Genomic DNA, 19,516 nt, shown 5'->3' with positions numbered 1-19,516 from the left:
AAATTTTAAAATAGCGCCTTTAATAAAATTGGTGGAGAAACATAGGCAGTGCATGTAACAACCCCTGTGGTACTTAAATATTTATAATGTCTTGTAAAGCCTTTATATTGTTATAGTATTTAACGTGTGTGTATGTGTGTTTTGTAAAGCTCCTCAGTTACAGTTCTGTGTATTTCTTGCTCTTTTCTAGCACAGTGGGATAGGCTAAGTAGATGCTCAGAACTTGTTGAATGAATTAGAAAATAGAGTTGAGTTAAAAGCTCACCCCCATATAGTCACAGACATGAAGACAGCAAAGAACTTCAGAAAATGCTTTATTGCAAATAAGCGTCATTGCAATGGCTTCTGTGCAGTACATTCAGAAAGAGGATATCAGTTTGCTTATATATTTTCTTGGGTATAAACACAAATAAGAAAATTCAAATCATTCTTCAAGAATAGCACAAACGTCTCGTGTAGTCACTCAAAACATGTGCCACTTGTCCATCCCCACCCCGTCCCAAAATAAGACACTGTCAGACTCTATGGCTGAAAGTGCTTTTCCTTCCTCTCCCATCCACTCCCAAATCTGAGATCATCCCACAAAGACAACCTCCCCCCCCATCACATTCACCATATTATATAAACTTCAGACTGGCTTCAAGGGTCGAGAGTCACCCAGAAATCAGTGAGAAAAAAAAGCAATTAACCAGTGCCAGAAGTGATTCTGGGATGCATTTATCAAATAATATTTAACAAATCGTAGTCAATAATGCCTCAGGAATGTCCAGCTTCCTTTCCTTCCATTGTATGGGGATTCTAAAATGGCAGTGGCAAAGGAGGGACACCCTGGGAGGGGAAGCTGACTGTAGAAGGTTCCCCTGGGGGGAATTCTAGAAATAGATTAGATGGAGGCTCTTTCAGACCTGGCCAGCACCAGATCTGGACCACTAGCTTCCTGATGGAGAGAACACTGATTCCTTCTAGAGGCTGAACAGAGTCACTACATCTCCAGCCAGTTACCTCAAGGTGCTGCTGAAATCTGACCTATGTTTTTTTCACTGATGGCTTGAACCAAAACAAAACATAAGACAAAAAGAAAAGAAAATCATATTGTGAAGTACTCTTTCATTCTTAACAATATATAAAGTGCTGCCAGGGCGGTGAAAGAAGTTTCTTGTGCTCCATTTGGAAACTGGTGTGAGGGAAGGAAGGAAAAAATCAGGAAAATGGATGAGGGAGAAAAAGTGCCTTGAACTAAAAAAAAAAAAAAAAGAAATCTACATGATGGAAACAGGAAACTCTATTTTTTGTGTAAATGTGTTTCCCTTTAAAGGACCTGCTCCCCTCCGTCTTCCTTCCCTCATTCTCATCTTCTATATTATCTCCACTACAAAACTGAACATTTAACATTAAAATAAGTGCCTCTGCTACTTAAAAAAGCAGGAGTGATATTAAGTGAACCGCATATGTTTCTTTTTTTCCTTTATATTGCAATCATTACAGTCTATTCCCAGTCATTTCCCCCTCTTTGGACCATTTTTTCCTCTTGTATTAAGTGGGAGGATAATGGACTGGATGATCTCCCTTCCAGCTCTTGAAAAAAAAAAACCCACCATGGGGATGGGGGAGAGAATTTGGAAATCAAAAACTTGCAGAACTGAATGTTGCAAACTAATAGTAAATAAATTTTTTAAAATACCAAAAAACCTAGGAGGATGACAAGCAACACCCTGAGGCCACCAAAGGTGTATGTTGGGGTGGTGTGGGGGAGAGGGGGTGGGCAATGGGTTGGCCTGGGCACAGGTTGAAGATTACCACCATAAGTGAGATTTGGGCCACCCAGGGGGATACCTGATGAGAAAAAATGCTGATCTCAACCCAGTCATTTGTGAATTAGAACTAAAAATGGCTAAAGGGGTAATAACCTTTACCTAAGACTGAAGAATGCTTTGGACCACCAGCTTCTGACCCAAATCCTAATAAGGCTATTAGCTGTGGCTAGGAGGGGTATTTACAATCAAGGTCCTTAACCTACACTCTGCAATGTGGTAGAGACTTTCATTCCAGCTCTAACAAAGATTTGCTTTTTGACCTTGGGCATATCACACTTTCTAAAGGTCTCAGCCAATCAAACTCCATAAATTCAACATCTGAGTGCCTGTCACATGCTAGGGGCTGGGTATAATACAAAGGCCAAAAGTAAACATTCTTTGCTTTCAGCGAGCTCTGCAAAATGGGAAGGAAGAACAATCCCACTTAGTCCTTTTTAGTCAGGAGACCAAATGCAAAAATACACCAGAAAGCAGTGTGAGATTTTCATAAATTCTCAGATCATCACAACAGTGGCAGTCTTGATATTGGTGATAAAAATATTTGCCAGGGCTTATACACATGCCCCCTACTCACTTAACCTAACAATTCTCAACTTTATAAATTTATTCACTGAATAAGAAATTCCCTCTAACAAGAAGATAATAGCTGGATCTTGTTGTTTCTATGACCACATTCAGTTAGAGTTCCAGGAATTGTTTAATGCACACAGTGGAGCTCAAACTGACCCACTGATTTTTTTGGTCTGGATCTGTGATGCCATTGATATTTACATTTCTACTAAGGCACAAGAGCATATTAATATTCAGCAATCAATATAGCAAACTCAGGGTCATATATCATCAATTTGAAGCTGAGAAGAATTTTAGGATTATTGAATCATCCATTAAACCTGGAAAGGCCCTGTAATCAATTAGTCCAATCCCCACATTTTGCAGATGAGGAAATTTAGGCCCAGAGAGGTGATTTGTTCCAAGGTCACACTGACATAAAAACCATTTTTGAAGTGCTAATAATTTGAGCTAACAACTCTTTTATTAAAGCTGTTCACTATGTATGTACTAGGCACTGGTCCTTAATGAGTCGGATAGATTAGAAACATGAGTATGTTTACTAATCCACTGTTCATCAAATAGGCAGTTTTAAATTATTAATCCTTTGAATAGTATTATTAAATGTTTTGTATCTTATTGTCTTGTATGGAATTTGTAATTTTTCCTGAGTGCACAATTTAAAGAATCTGTTACATTCTGAGGCATTTTATCACTTCTGGGAACTAAAAACCTTTTTCCTCAGAAAATGATTTTATAAAAGGAACTCAATAGAGAGGGGGGAAAGGGATTAAAATAAGCTAAATTCAATTTACAAAAAAATCTTTGCTGGAAAAACTGATCCTCACAGAATATCAAAGTTGGAAAGACCCTCAGAGGCCATCTGGTCCACACCCTATCTAAGCAAGGTAAAAAAAAAAAATAGCACAATTGGTTTGCTTGAAGACATCTAATAAAGAAGAATTTGTTATTTGGGTGGCAAACTCAAACACCCTGCAAGGATGAAACAAAGTTATGAATCAAAACGAAGATGACCCCAGAATGCATACAAAGAGGCAGAGAGTATGAGAGAATTTTCAAAGTATGGCTTCTAGTAGCCATGTTAAAAAAAAAAAAAAAAGACTTGTTCCAGGAAAGATTTGAGGAGATACCTGGATGCAAGGGTATGTGTATAGCCCCTAATCACTGGAGGTTGAACTGCCTGCAGTTCAGCCCTTCACATGTTAAGTAATTAAGAGCCCTCTATCTCCCACATGATAAGTAGGATCACACATCAAACATTCCCTTTTTATTTATTTGTCTTTCTTTCCTCCAAGCCCCCCTTTCCTTCACTCACCTCCATCCCCATGGCATGTTCATCGCAGTGATTTTTTAAAAACTATAAACAAAGACAAACATGTTAAAAGCTCATTATCCTTATAAGACCAGCCAAGTTTGCCTTAGAAATTTGGGCTGCCATGCAGGGTAACCTGTACCCCTTTTTTTCTGGTAGTCAAATGCAAAGTAGTAGGGCAAGAGCCCTATAGCCTTTAAGAGAAACCAAAGGGAGCCAGCTCCCAAGCCCTGAGTGCATCTGCTCTCCCCTTGCCCCTAGAAGCTCTGACAAAGGAGCTGGATGGACCCCTAGAACTGGGGGACAGGCCAACTTGTGGGAAGGTTGGCAGGCCAAGCTGCTCTCTTGGTGCCTTGGTGACAGCTTCCTTAGTCACAGCCTCCTTGGAGACCATAAGGCCCTGAGACAGACCCTGCCATTGAGGGTCAGAGAGTTTGAAGTGCAGAGAAATTTCAGATAAAGTTATTTCCTAAAGAACTTTTTTTTTTCATTGTCAAAAGGAAGTAAATAGGATGTTAATCTTCCCAGCGGGAACCATACTCTTCTCCAGCTAGGAGAGACACATGGCATTAGGTAGAAAAAAAAATCCTGTATTGGAAAAGATAGTAAATCACAAGGGAGAAAACAGGAGCAAGCATGTACTTATCTTGGAGCGCCTTTCAGAAAATTCTGCCCTTACAGATTCTGGGCCAAGAACCTAAAATCAAGAAAAATGTTTTCAAAGTGGAGGAATTCTTTTGGAATGGTGATGGCCATTCCACCAAAGAGACTGAGCCTCATCCTCAGACCTCTTCCCCTTCTCTTTCTCAAGAGGGCAAAGGTGAAGGTTGGTCCTGGGCATCACAAGTTGATGGCATGACAGGGATGGTGACAAGCAGCTGGGGCTGAGCCCTAGTCTTTGTAAAGCTCAGTCTCCTCACCAGGTAACAACTAAATTCAGAGAGTTCCTTAGTGCCCAGAGATAAAGCACTCAGTAAAGGTACAGGCAGTCACAGGTGGGGCATGGAATGCCTAAATAAAAGAATCATCCATGCAGGCTAAATTCAGCAAAGAGAGGACTAAAAGCAGAGTGAAGCTTCCATTCAGAGAAACTGATCCAGGACATCAAGGAGCCTGGGATACACAGAGGCGCTGAATTTCCCAGCCTGGCTGATATTCACAGTATTCATTGAAGAGAAAATGTGGTCAGGTTGGCCATTTGTTTTCCAGGCCTCTTCTGAATGGTTCCCAAAGCCCAGCTGCCCCCACTTAGCTTCCTGCTCTAGCCCCTGCAGCGCCGAGGTCCCAAGCTTGGCAGTGAGCAGTAGGTCTGGCTGCGTCTCCTGGAGAGGTCTGGCCCTGGCCTCCTTATCCAGAGCCGGGCATCTTGAGGGGCTCTGGGGTAGAGTCCCTTCACATGGCCAGCCCCATTTTTGCCTAGGAGAGCCAGAGAGCAAGAGAGAAAAAAAAAAAGTGATTACTACTACAGCAGAAGAAGGGAAAAGGAGACCACCCACTTCGTTATCTCCTCCTCAGACATTCATTCTCATTCTTTAGAGCCAGGTTCAACTCAAAACAGCAAAGTTATAGCCTTTTAACAAGATCAGGGAAAGTATTTAATAAACCTACTGTTTTTTCCCCCTCTTCTCTGATATCCTGTTAAACTTCTGCAATCCTCATCCTGGGGTACCTTCCTCAGTTTGTGATGGACTATGCAGTAAGGTTTAGGGACCTCAGTAAAAGCAACTAGGCCTCAGTAGCAGGGAGGAAATCATCGCAGAGCAGTCAGTTCACTACACAAAGGTCTGGCCCACTCTAAGACCTAGGGATCGGTAATGAGGGCTCTTCTCCCAGGATGCTCCCTCTGGCTCTGGAGGGTTCTTATTGCTTGCTTTCAATATATCTAACCAGACTGCACAGAGCAATCACCCCTGGCACCGCCTTCCCCAGAAGGGGTCTATGGGACAAAAGTGAAGTCTGATGCTCTTGTCCCTTATCTCCTGTGAAAGAGCCCATGTGTTAGAATGACTCCCTCTATGACTCCAGTTTACAAATAATGAGGTTATACATAGTGACTGAGCTTCATGGTGCGACTTTGCTCAAGACTTAGTGCTCCTCTCTGTTCTTGTTCCTGATGATTCTTTCCTGGGTGTAGAAGTGGTGTGTTTGGCCCACTGAGCACATGGAAACCACTAACGACAGTCAGGTGCTACGCTAGGGATCCTCTGTGGTGACGTTCTCATCTTCCCCAGGAGGTGGTGTGAGAGAGTTGTGTCTGACATACTACGAACCCTAATCAGACTAATAATTCAGTCTTGGCAGAGGACAGCAAAGTCAGAACACAAAGAAAACAGGAGCCTTCAGAGAGTTTCAAAGTATGCAACAGTTTTATTTACCTATTCGACAAACAAAAGAACAAGATAAACATGCACAAGTTTCAAATACAGTTCTGAACACCTTGTGTGGCTCTAAGTGCCATATTAAGAAATCAGTCACCAGAACAAACATCATGCTGTTTGAGGTAATGTTCCTTCTTTGCAAGAGGGCTATGCTGAGCTATTCTTGAATTCATGGTCAGACTGTAGAGCCTTCCCAATGCAGACCATTCCTAGCCAGACTGCCATTTCACTGGCCACATATATACTGTTCCTACCTTCCCCCACCCTTAGTAGTGATGAAATTCTCATTTGCTCTGCACACCCTCTGCCCACCTTTTTCTTTTCCTACAGACAACACAATTAGTGCTAAAATTTCCTAAAATAGATACAAAACAGCAAGATTCTGCTAGATGATCCTTAGAGATTGAGAAGAATTAAAAACAGGACAAGTTCTCATACATGGTTGCAAAACCAAAGACACTGGGATGGATGGCCCAGTTACCTGGTTCAATATGGCAAAATTAACAACTGAAAGTGAGCTACAAAACCATTAACAAGTCAGTAAATTCGATAGAGATCACTGGAGCCTATTTAACACTTTGGAAGGCTCTATCATTAGAAGAAGTCTACTTGAAAATGCAAAAACTCCTCCCACATAGGCATTTATATTCACCAACATGACAGAAATTCTGCACGGGAGAATTGAATGGCTCACCATAGCTAGTTTTAAAAGAATGGATTATTTCTTTATGTGATTTAGCCTTTGGAGGACAAATCAGGGTCAGAAATCAATGCTGACCTGTTATCCTGCCTGAAGACAAGGAATCAGATTAGATGACCTCTCGAGGTCCCTTTCCAGCCCTTGCAGTTTGGAGGTAACAATGTCAGATCTACACTATGCATCCCCTAAAGCCAGCCTCAAAATCCCTTGGTGGATGCACAAACTGTACAACTGATATGTAATCCTCACTTTTTTAAATGAATGAGAATTTAGCTGCCAAGGAGACCTTAAGAAAAATCACCTTCTACATTGTATACAACTCTCCACCTCCACCCCTTCAGCAGAAAATGCAGAGTTCTTTGTTCTAGTTAATAGGGCACATGAAATATGGAAGCCGCTTTACAACCCAGACACAATAACAATCAGTTCAAGTCACTAGATAGGACAGGGCTGCCAGCTAGGCCCAGAGATATGTGATATTTTTTTTTCTTAAAAAAAAAAAAAAAAAACAAAGGATGCTTTGCTAAACATTCCTCTGCTCAGAGAGTTTAGATTACAAACATCTGGTATCTAAATTACTATCTCAGGGTTGGGAGAGAGAGAGAGGAAAGGACAGTGTAGACACTGTTTACAAATCATGGTTTTAAGCAACATGGCTCAGTCACTTTTTTACTCTGTAAAAAAATTTTCAAATTTAAAAAAATCCAACCATGTCAAAAGATGCACTGAAAAAGCTGGTGAGTTTACTACCATGTTGGTAACACACATAGAGGTCTTGGCTTGCTACCTTTCTCTTGGTCCTGGCAAAGCCCCATGGAACCTACATAACACAACATACTCTAGATACCTCTCTTTTGTCTGGGCACTCTTCCCTGGGATGGGGAGACCTTCAGAGAAGCCACAAGGCACATTTATCTCCAAACATCTGGATCACGTGGCTCTTTAAAATGTCAGTGTCTAAATAAGGGCAACAAATGGGGGCCAGGGAACCACAGTTGAAGCACAAAGTATTTCTAATCTGGAAAGGGGAGTAGAGACATTCAATCTCCGACTCCCACTTCTAATAAGGAGACTTAGGGAAAGCCATGGCAGCAATGGATTATAAACTCCTGCAGAGGACTATGAACTTCTCGAGGGCAGGGAACCGGTTTTTTTTGTTTTGTTTTGTAACAATGCCTTGAACACAACAGGTATTAATGAATGTAGGTTAGATGATGTGGTATGCCCCAGAAAAGTTTTTCTCTGTGCTTTCTGTTTCCAATAAGAATGGGATCTAAGAATTTAAGGCAAATGTTTAGGAACTAGGTTCCAATTTGAGGAAAGGGAAAATAGAGAAGTGTTAAGAAAAGGACTTTTGATTCCCAAAGGGGGAAAAAAAGGAAATCCTAACAAAACATTTCTTCTTTCTCATTTAACAGTAGATGAGAAATAAAGAAGAAGGGTGAAGGGGAGAGGGAGGGAAAGAGAGATGGAGAGAGAGAGAGAGAGAGAGAGAGAGAGAGAGAGAGAGAGAGAGAGATCATTTTCTAAATCCTCTCGGGCAGTATCAGCAATTATGTTTTCAGAGAAGGTCCTCTAAGTTCCCCCATCTCATTAATGCTTCTCAAGACTTCAACACTGGAGTCAAGAGTATTCAGAAATCTATAGAGAAGAAAATGGAGGAAGAGGTAGGAAGAAGAGAAAGAGACTCCCAGATAGCCCTCACGAAGAGGCTACATTAGGAAGGCACTGGGGGAGAAAGGAGTGAAGAGTCAGTTCAGCTCTGGCTCCAAGGCCAGGAGAGCTGAGACTCAGTTCAGTTCAGTGGGGTTGTCACTTTCTTTCTAGATTAATCTCAGCAAAGACAACACATGGAACAGCCCAAGCCTCGCCAACTCCTCTCCTATCAAAAGGTTCCAAAAGGGGAAAAAGTCTTATTCGCTTACATTAATCAACAGCTACTTGCTTTGTTCTCTCACCCCCAGAGGACCACCAGAATAAACTTCTCCAGACCAAAGCTGTCAAGCTGGCCAAACCCAAACCATACCCATTTGAGTTAAGCTGTCACAAATATATCCCCACATTTGTTTTCTCCCTCTCACGTGGGACAAAGCTCTCCACAGGGCACTTCTAACAACCCCAGTACCATAGCCAAGGTGCTTGTCCCATGTGCAGGGTATGATAGGGTGGGGAGCAATGGAGAAGGGGAATGCAGGAGAATTATCTGTCCTCCATCTTAACGTCCCCCCAGCACACATACCTGGCACTGGTACTATAGTCATTTGCCCCTTTTAGCATACTTTGTGACTATACAATCATTTCTAATTAGAGTTGTTCAACATACCCTTGAGGAGATGGACAGGATTAAAAGAGGGGGTCCTTATGCTCTCCATTCATAGCACCTAGCAGCCATGGCTCTGCCCTCAGTATTCACTGTTAGCTGGCTAAACAAGCAATGTCAACTTATCTTAACTCTGGCCCTGGAATGGAATGTGTTTCAAAAGGGCGCAATGCAAACAAGGTCGATCTAGGAATTGGTGGCCACATACATAGGAACAAAGAGCATAGATTTGGGGAGCCCCTGCCTGGGACCTCAGCTCTGCCTGCCAGTCATCATCTGCCACCTTTCTCTAGCATCTCTGGCACTTAGAGGCATCAGCTATTTATCCAACAAATCCAACACTTGTGATGCCTTTATAATGGAACAGGAATAATTCTCTTCATTTTGCTGATGGGGTCAGCGAAGGCCCTAAGAGGTACTATGTTTTGCTGTAGGTCATAAGGCTAAGAATTGGGACTAGAAACCAGGTCTCCTAACCTCCCTCCGCACTGCACTCTTCCCGCTATTGGGATCTCTCCATCCAATCAAAATAACGGGCTCTCTAAGTCTACAATTCATACAATTCAGCCTACAATTCTGACCCATTCAGACCAACATTAGAATATAAACTCCTTGAAAGCAGGAACTTCTCCCCTCCTTTCTTTGTATCCCTAAAGCTTAGCACAGTGCCATTAAATGCATGATGGTTGATTATTTGATTGACCAACATCTAACCAATGAGATCCTAAGACTCCTAAGTTGGCTACTTAGTCCAAGCATTCACTGTCCAACTGACCTTTCCATGTGACAAACACAAGAAGCTGCCTATCATCACCACAGAAAAACTGAATTGACTATCGACAATCTGCTCTGTCTAGTTCCCAACAGATACCTCCTACAAAAGAAGGACAGAAGTGCTCTGGGAGGTGTACAGACTGTCTCCTCACCCCACTCCACAGACAGCAGAGGCATTTATACCAGCCCCAGACCAAGACACTTTCCAAATACATGAAGATCACATATTCTCCAAAAGAAAAAGAGATTGGAAATCAGAGGGAAAGGAAACTGGTGCCCCGGGGATCATATATAAATACAGTCTCAGAAACTATGAAGAGAGGAAGCACAAAAGGCCTCAAATTAGGATATGACCAGGGCAAGCACTAAGCTGAGAAAGCAGACATAACACAACAGGTAGAGAAGTAGTCTCCTCGGGGCTAACAGGGGAGGCCCCAAACCATGAAGACGCTAAGGACAAAACTTGGAAATGTGAAGCCCAAATGCCTCGAAGCATCCCACTGGGTCCTAATGGGTGTGGTTTTTGACTTGTGGATGGGGCATCCTATCCCAAGGAGAGACAGCAAAACCACCAGGCTGTTTCAATAGGCTTTTGTAACTGGGGAAAAAAGAAAACAAAAAAGGAAGGGGGTGGAAGAGGAAGAGAGAATTTTCCTAATGCATTACGTATATTAAAATATCTATTCCATTTGATGAATATTATTGTCTGTGTATCCCAGGATTTACTTCAGGGCAGGGGGAAGGAGTCAGATGTTGTTGCCTCAAAGAGTTGGAACACTCAACATCCCCAATAGTTCCAGACTCTAGCTCTGTCCTTCTAATCGGCCCAGAGAGGTCACTGGCTTTGGCAGGGGCAGCTGTTGCTGTTGGCAATAAGCCTGGGAGCCAGTGGGAAAGAGAGACTTTTCTCAGTATGTGCTCCCCTAGAAGAGCCTGGGGCAGAATACAGACCATCTCTCCACCCCCATTCAACACACATCAGCAACCCTTACAACAGCCCTTTTGAATTGAAAAGCAAAGCCAAGGAAGGGATCGTCCAAATACACAAAACCTAGCTTCTTCCCCAGTGAAAAAGGTCTGGGGATCATTTCTGATGAAAGGAAGTGGGGGCCCCAGGGCTGTGGATGTTATGTCTCATATACTCCAACCAGGGTCCCTAGGTGAGGGGTGGGCCAGGAAGACCACTGGGTATGGGTTGAGGGTGAAAGAGCAAGGAAAGGGAGCAGCCCTTCAGGTTAAGCCCTATTGTGGAGCCACCAACCAGAGTTCAAATATCCCTCCCCAATCTGCTCTCTGTTCCTTCCATAGGCACCTCATGGCTTCCATGTGTCACTATAGCCAAAAATGGGATGGTCTAATGGAGGGTCCTAAAGGGGAGAGGAAGGAGAGGGAAGAAAGCAAGTAAGTGCATTAGTATAAAGTAACAGAAGGACTTAGAAGGTGAAGGAAATAGGTTGTCCAGCACCTGTCCCCCACACACCCATGAACAAAGCATGTTAATGGTTATAGGTTGGGGAAAGAAAAAGAGGTGTTTGGAAAGTGCTTATCAGTCCCTTCCAATCTTGACTACACCAAATCATCTCTCTCATGGAACTTTCTTTTCTCTTCCTCCAAAACCCATGCCCAAATACCTGTCCCAAGAGACCCCCATTAGAATTTAACCAAGGTTGAAGCCTCGGCAGGGCAATGTGTCACACCAGATCTGGGAATGACTGAAGTTGGCTGGTTCAGAAACACAGTCTCATGCTCTGGGTTAGGATTAATTGAAGATGTGGAAGTTAAAGTAAGTCCTAGGTGATTAGTGAAAGGGGAAAGAGACTGAGTTGGAGGAGGAACACACACGGTTACACCACGGGAACGCTGACTTGGGTCTTCGGCTGGTCAGCCCCTTCTTGAGCATCCAGGGCACGGAGAGGGCTGAGGGGCTTGAGGGGCCGGCTCCCGACACTGTAATTTCTCGGGCGCTTTATTGTATCCGAACTGGACAGAGGCGTAAAGCTGTTCCTTCTCATCCTTACAGGGGTTTGGTTCTTGGGGAGGTTGTTCTAATCAGAAATGGAGGGACACCACAGGAATGAATGCCAAGCCAAGAGCTGCTTCACAAAGGTTAAAACCACTTCCCTGATTCCTGCATTTCTGTCCTCCAGAGACCTAACACCAAAATGGAATCTAGCCAGTTTTTCTTACCACTGGGCATTTGAAAGGATTGTAGACATAGATGATAACTCATCTGGCCTCAGAATCTCCCAGGGGCAAAACAGGCTCTGAGAGGAGAGGACAGACTTCTCTTGGGTGCCATAGGCTTTCAGGGATAGTTCTGAAGCCTCCCAACTCCTTGCCCCACTGTCCTCTGGAACACCCTGGCAAGTGGGGGACCTTCCCAGAAAAAAGATCCAACTTCACTTTACTGAAATGTTTTCCACATTTACCTGGAATTTTAGGGCCCTATTTTTAAATGTCACAATGCTACTACTGAGTAATAGTAATAATAATAATCCAGTGTCCCTTCCCATGGCAAAAGAACACACTAGCCAGAAGACTAGCCTACACCAGTGATCTTTTCAGGGAGCGTTGCAGTGCCCCCTAGCACCCAGCTCTCCTAATGCCCGAGGCTCAGAGATCTGAAGGTGGCAGAAAGGAGCCTGGGAGGATCATTCCATCTGGGAAATACTTACAGTAGGCTTGTCCCGGTGAGTGTTCACAGCTTCCACGTTGAGGTTTATTGTTTCCACCTTGCATCCTGATGGGGAGGGGAAGGAAGAAGAGGAACATTCTCAGATGAAAAGTTAATTGAAGAGGATTTCATGAGATCTAGTGTGGAGACAAGTCCCAGACAAGCCGGCCCTCTTCCAGCTGACACTGGCTGATACAGTAAGAGAAGAGCCCAAGCGTCACTGAACTTGACTTTCAGAAAGGGCCCTAAGGATAATTCTCTAGGAACATCTGCTAACCTCTTAACAGACTACTAAGAAAACTCCCTATCTTGATTCTCAATTCCTCACCTCCCAGCTTAGCCCCCAAATTCATAATTACCATAGGCCACAGGTGTGAGTTTGAAGATGGTGTGGAGTGGGCACCTCAAGTACGGCAGCTCATCTGAAATCAGAAATAAATAGTGAATAGGACTGGCTTTTGCCTCCTTTTGTATCTGCAGTGCCTGGCACAGTACATAGTAGGCACTTAATATATGTTTGTTGATTGATTCATTGAATAATACTCCTCATAGGCAGTATGGAGAAGGACTTGGGTTAGAACAGAGGAGGACCTCAACTTATTTTGTTTTGTTTCTTCTGATGACCCACCACCTGTGCTGTCAGAACTCCCCTGCTGCAATCCCCACCAAGGGGCTCCATTCTGTCCTGTGGACACTGAACCACAAGTCACAAATTGAGGTAGAAAACAGATTAGTTGCTGATGTGGGCTGACTTAGGCTGAGTGAAGGAGAATGGAGGTAAAGGAGCTGGACCGTGAGATTTAGGCAGGTTTTGGGGGAAAGGAGAATTGTATAAAGGCCCCTTTTATACCCACACAGAGAATGCCTTCTGTGGACTAAGAGATGGTTGTCACACTGGAAGTTAGGGAAACAAGGAGGCACAGAGATGGTACCCCTTTCTCTCTCTACTTCCAACCCACGCCCATCCTCCTGCCTCTACCTCCCCTACCCTTTCTCTCTATAGAAATGTGGATCTCTCGGTGTTGCTCCATGTCTCAAACAGGTAAATTCAAAGGTTAGAAGATATCCCTTCTTAAACTGTAGGAGGACAGTAAGGAATCAGAATAATGAATCGAGAGAGAAGGTATGAAGTCTCCCAAAACTATCTGCTCACCTAACTTGGTGGCCAATGAGGCCTGATAAGCTAGAAAGGTGCTCCAGATGGGGGCTTTTGTAGCAGCAAGGTTGGGGACATCAAGGGACATGTTTAATAGCTGCTGGATCCCTCTACCAGCCTGAAATCCCTACTCTCTGGACCGGGGATAAAGTGCCAAGGCATTTAGCACCATCAATAGGCGAGCCCTTTCCCTCCCTCATCCTCCCATCCCTCCCTGCCCTTCTCTGGCACCTGCACTGTTGTCCAAGAAGTAGGCCAGGAGGCAGCGCATGACAGCCTGGTGGGAGATGACGAGGACGTTGCCCTGGCGCTCTAACTCCATGATGACCGGCTCCAGCCGCTGCACCAGGTCCTGGTATGACTGGAGGAGGAAGCCAGAACCAAGTTGGCAGCTGAATTTCAGTCAAATGATCCCTCTTTTTCTTCTTCCTTCCCCCAGCTGGTTTCATTCCAGCAGGCACAGAGACTCCGGGTCGCCAGCTAAGTTCTCTTCTCACCCCCAACCCTGAGCCTCGTGTCTCTTGGGAATGTTCAGACCTTTCAAGAACAAGGTACAGACTAAGAAAAACTACAAGTCATTGAGAAAGGACTGGAACTCAATCTGGTTTCTTTTCTGTCCCAGTCAAGAGGTGGTGGGAAGCCAGAGTCTCCCAGGGTATTGCTGGATGATGCAGTTAAAAAGAGTGCTGGGTTTGGAAGCAGGAAGACCTGAGTTCAAATCTGGACTCACACATTTTACCCTCACCCTCAGTTTCCTCATATGTTTTGTAGTTGTTTTGTAGTTCAGTCATATCAATTGTATGCAACTCTTTATGACCCCATCTTGGGATTTTCTTGGCAAAGATACTGGAATGGTTTGCTATTTCCTTCTCCAGCTCATTTTACAGATGAGGAAACGGAGGCAAACAGGGTTAAGTGACTTGCCCAGGGTCACACAGCCAGTAATCATCTGAAGCCAAATTTGAACTCAGGAAGATGAGTCTTCCTGGTTCCCAGCCCAGTGCTCTATCCATTGAGTCACTTAGTGGCCTGTATGCAAATAGGAGATAATAATAGCACTTTCCTCTATGGGTTGTTGTGAAAATAAAATGAGATAATCTATAAAGTGCTTTAAAAACCTTTAAACCTAAACCATGTTAGCTATTATCATAAGCTATTATTTTCTTGTTATTTATAATCAGAAGACATGATTTCAAATCTGTCATACAAAGAAGCACCTTCCTCCTAGAACTGTTATGAAGAATAAACAAAAGAACATTTGTAAAGTACACTGCAATTTTAAAGCGTTACATAAATGCTAGCTATCAGCTATCATTTTCCATATCATTTGATTCTCTTGGTGCTGGGTACCCAGAAAATATATGACAACTTTTTTCAGGAATTCAGATTAAAAAGATATTAAAGTTGCCAGGGAGACTGCCACTTACCTTGGCCAAGCAGAAAAGACCCTAGACCCATTTTATACAGTTTATTATATATATATCCCTGGATGGGAGTAGAGGGGGAGGTGAGAAAAAGCTCATAGAAGTTTTGTTCTTTATTTGCCAGCATGTGTTGGTTCTGAAGCTGAGACAGGAGATTAAGAAGAACCCAAATGTCTCCTTTCCCAAAGACCAGAACAAACAGCCTTCCCTCCTCCAGCCCAAATGCAATTTGTCTGACCCAGCCTGGCTAGAGGCAGGAACGTGAATCAAGTGACTCCTTCAGTACTCTCCTAGACCAGGAGAATCATGATCAGCTCTTCCCACGATGGCAGTTCCCACAGTACGTTATTCAATGAAGTCTTACCTCCCCTCCGGGGTAACGATACAGATATTTGTCTTGATCCCGAAGGGCAAACTCTTCTGGGTACTGCTTCTCAATCTCCTCATAGGTCATCTCTTCACACACACCCTGCAGAAAGTCAAAACTTGCTGAGAATTCCAGAAGATCTGGTAATAAGTCCACCCCGTTCATGACTGTGCAGTTACTATGCCACTAGGGCAGCTAAATGTTATAGAGTATAGAGCTGCAGGTCTGGAGCCAAGAAGACCTGAGTTCAAATATAGCCTCAGACACTTACTAGCTGTGTGACCCTGGGTGAGTCACTTACCCTTATTTGTCTCAGTTTCCTCATCTGTAAAATAAGCTGGAGAAGGAAACGGTGAATCACTCCAGTATCTTTGCCAAGAAAACCCCAAACAAGGTCATGAAGAGTTGGACACAACTGAACACAACCATGCCACTAAGACAATACCGGGAACTCCCAGGGTAAGAGAATGAAGTCAAGGAGGCCTGAATTCAAATCTCACCTCCAGAATTTCACTTCTATTTTTCTAAACACTGCAGGAGAATATCCTTAATGTGTGGGGTAGTATGAGACCCTAATTTAAAGGAAGAACTTTGGGAGTCAAGAGAGTATAGTATGAGAAAGATTAGGAATGAGGGAATGCTGAAGAGGTTTGAAGATATTTATAAGAAATGTTTTAAAAGGAAAAGGGTGGAGGGAGGGGCAAAGAAAGAAATGACACCAGGTGCCAAGGTGGTATGAATCGAACACTGAATACAGAAAAAGGGTTTGGGGTATAATTAGCTGACAAAGGTAGAAACCAGGGAAGCGAGACTTTTACACACCCAAATGGAACAACTCTAGGCTTCACCCCAGGAATCACAATGGCTAGGTTTAAAAAAAAAAAAAAGGTCCATGTTCTGCTACCAGACTCCATTCTGGATATAGCTGCCAAACAATGAACTCTGTGGGGCTCCTGTCCCACATTTGGGGTTCTCTTGGGAGAGATACTGGAGAAATTTGCTGTTTCCTTCTCCAGTTTCATTTTAGAGAGGAAGAAACTGAGGCAAACAGGGTGCAGTGACTTGCCCAGGGTCACACTGCTAGTAAATGTCTGAGGCCAGATTTGAACTCAGAAAAGTGAGTCTTCCTGACTCCAGGGCCAGCACTCTAACCACTGGGCCACCAGCAGCCAGAACAGCCCTACCAGCTGTCTACTCACAGCATCAATCTCATTCAGGATCTTCCACTGCTCATATGTCACGCCTAGGGACTCTGCGGTCTGGATGGTCCTCTTTAGCTGGCTGGTCCACACCTTGAGATCCACAATCTCCTGCTCCTCCAGGAACTTCCTTAGTGCTTGAGCAAACTGGGAGGAAACAAAAGAAGACGACTGAATCTAAGTGGGAACAAAAGAGGAGATGGCCAAGATCACCATAGTCAAGGAGCTGAAAAGCCATGACTGTCCAGGAGGAAATGGATTTGAATTGGAGCACATGGTAGAGTGCTGAGAATGCAGGCAGATGCCTGGCTTCAGATAGGACTAGACCTGATGAGGAAGTGAGACCTTCCCCCAACATCCTTAAACACGGGACAAAACCGCAAGGCGACAGGTTGGCACCATCCCTGCTCTGCAAACCACTCTAAGCAACACTAAGGATGTAAATGTGGATGCAGGAGAGGCCAGGGGGTGAACACAATGACACCAGCAATGACCATGACCCCTCTTGGTCCACTGGCTACAGGCGCACCTGCTTTCCTCGGGATGAGAGGCCAGAGTCACCGCCAATCTTGCCCAACAGGTTGAACTCGCTCTCTCCGTGGCGACAAAGATAGATGGTTCGGGGCTGGACGTGGATGTTCATGAGGTAGTACACGATCTTGCTTTGGATGTAGTCCTGTACCCGGTTCACCAGGAACCGCTGTCCCACATTGATCACCTTGATGAAGGACAGATCCCTGGCACAGAAGGGAGAAAAGGGGAGAAGAACCCCTCCAGAGGTGAGATCCTGGGGAGAAGGACTGGGTGGAAACTCACAATGTGGATCCTCAATGTGAATCCCAAGAGCTGCTTCTCCTCCCATCACTTCCAGTCTAACCTCACCCCCTCTAGTGTGCTCATCCCCTGACCGAACCATAAGAAAATAACTTTTTTTTCCAAATAAGACTAAATAAAATTTACTTTCACTTAGTTAAAAATGTTGGGTGACACCGTGGCAGGGACATGGAAGCTGTAGATCATGTCCTTGAAGAGATCAACTAAGCAGTGAAGAGCCCTGGTCCTCGAGTTGGGAAGATATGAGTAGTTCAAAACCTCCCTCAAACATTTACTGGTTGTTTGCATGACTCTGGGCAAGTCACTTAAGCTCTGTCTGCCTTAGTCAGTCAAGAAACGTGTATACAGCCTCAGACACTTAACACTTCCTAGCCGTGTGACCTTGGGCAAGTCACCAAACCCCAACTGCTCCCCCTCCCCTCCAAAAAGCCAATAAAAAAAAGGAAACAAATAGAAACGTGTATTAAGTACTTCCTATATGCCAGGCACTGTGCTAAGCGCTGGGGATACAAATATTGGGTATTTGTATATATTTGTGTATTTTCCCTGCCCTCGGGGAGCCTACAATCTAATGAGGAAAGGCAACACACAAAAGGAACCTGAAAGGCAGGAGGTGGGGAGACATAACTTAGGTTCCTCATTTGTAAAATGAAGATAATAATAGCACCTAACCCCCCGGGTTATCATGGGATCAAATAACAAGTCTATAAAGTGCTTTGCAAACCTTAAAGAATTATATAAATTTTGGGGGGGCAGCTAGGTGGCTCAGTGACTAGAGCACTGGCCCTGAAGTCGGGAGGACCTGAGTTCAAATTCAACCTCAGACACTCAACACTTACCCCATATATAAACCACTGAAACTCAACATCTCTTTGACCTCTTAAATGATATGTATATTATAAGTGAGAAATTATGGAATCCCAGGACCATAGGAGGTTCAAATTTGCTTGAAGAGCTGCCCCTACCACAGTAGCCCAACTCCATCCTCCAAAAACCTCAAAACAACTGTGTGAAGGTCAAGGATTCAAGTCTCACTTGTCATAGTGGTCAGGGTCAAGAGGCCGATAGGTGACTTTATAACATTCGATTCTCTTCAGGAAGTCCTCCATCACATTCTCCCTGTTCCTCTCTGGGTAGTCTGGACTTGAGACCTTCACTTCCTGGAAAAATAAGACTAGTTGGGACCCTGTCACAACAGAAGCCCCCTCCTGATATTGTCCCTCCATTCCCCCCACACGCCTCTTCTAGTCTTTCATCGGGGCCAATAATTCCCTTCAACTGGAAAAACCTTTGATGTCTGCTCCCACCCCCAACCCATCTCCCCTCATTCTGGCAACAGGGATAGAGAGCAATAATAGGGAGAGTCACATGACTATCACTAGCGTGGAGACAGGCAGGAGTTTAACTTTGTTGAGGCTCTTCCTGGGGCTCAGAAACTTTTGCCTTTTCCTGGGAAAAGTAAGATGTGCTGCGAAAAAAAGGGGGGGGAACCCCAGGGATTTTTCTCTTTCTCTACTAACAGTAATAATGATTATTATTGCTAGTGATTACATATTTATGATAATGACAATGGTGTTTCACATCTATATGACACTTTTAAAAGTCTACAAAGCATCTGATATCTAGGATTTCATTTGACCCTCACAACCACCTTGCCAAATAGGTGCTATTATTATCCCCATTTTACAGATAAGGAAGTACCTACTTATTATTAGGCTTACAGAAGTGAAGAGACTTTCACAAAGTAACACAGCCAGTAAGTGACTGAGGTGGGATTTGAACCACAGTCTTCCTGTCAAGCTCTCTATCCACTATGTCCTGCTTCCTTTACATCCCTATATCAATAGTCCCTTCACCCAACAGGGAATCGGGCTTATCACACACATGAGCCTAAATACTGGAACAAAATAATTACCTGGCAGATGGCATTCCTATATTAGATCCCTTCCAGGAGAAATGCCCCAGTCGGAACCTCCAGTCATGACTCATATCCT

The 19,516-nt window shown here is 43.9% G+C and overlaps 1 protein-coding gene and 1 long non-coding RNA gene across 3 annotated transcripts in view; one reads left to right on the top strand and one right to left on the bottom strand.

The window, feature by feature from the left end:
- LOC138151221 (uncharacterized) overlaps positions 1-19,516 on the top strand; it is a 38,485-nt gene that overhangs the window by 6,791 nt on the left and 12,178 nt on the right. The gene's annotated exons all lie outside the window — the stretch shown is intronic.
- The window catches only part of PFKFB2 (6-phosphofructo-2-kinase/fructose-2,6-biphosphatase 2), a 39,689-nt gene continuing 20,470 nt past the window's right edge, over positions 298-19,516 (bottom strand). The window contains exons 9-17 of one of the 2 annotated variants that reach the window (XM_069074737.1): positions 18,558-18,682; positions 17,218-17,425; positions 16,689-16,835; positions 15,487-15,591; positions 13,930-14,059; positions 12,902-12,964; positions 12,544-12,608; positions 11,709-11,913; positions 298-5,112 (exon numbers count right to left, since the gene is read on the bottom strand). In XM_069074737.1, coding sequence (XP_068930838.1) covers positions 11,713-11,913; positions 12,544-12,608; positions 12,902-12,964; positions 13,930-14,059; positions 15,487-15,591; positions 16,689-16,835; positions 17,218-17,425; positions 18,558-18,682 — 1,044 coding nt within the window. In that variant the 3' untranslated portion in view covers positions 298-5,112; positions 11,709-11,712. The remainder of the gene's footprint in view (positions 5,113-11,708; positions 11,914-12,543; positions 12,609-12,901; positions 12,965-13,929; positions 14,060-15,486; positions 15,592-16,688; positions 16,836-17,217; positions 17,426-18,557; positions 18,683-19,516) is intronic. The other variant, XM_069074738.1, reaches the window with a different exon arrangement.

This window comes from Petaurus breviceps, unplaced genomic scaffold (genome assembly GCF_028583685.1).
Source record: "Petaurus breviceps papuanus isolate PSGF00001 unplaced genomic scaffold, PetGlider_PUasm1.0 90895, whole genome shotgun sequence".
Lineage (NCBI taxonomy): Eukaryota > Metazoa > Chordata > Mammalia > Diprotodontia > Petauridae > Petaurus > Petaurus breviceps.
Note: the sequence above shows the minus strand (reverse complement) of the source record. Positions and strands in the feature narration are given on the sequence as shown.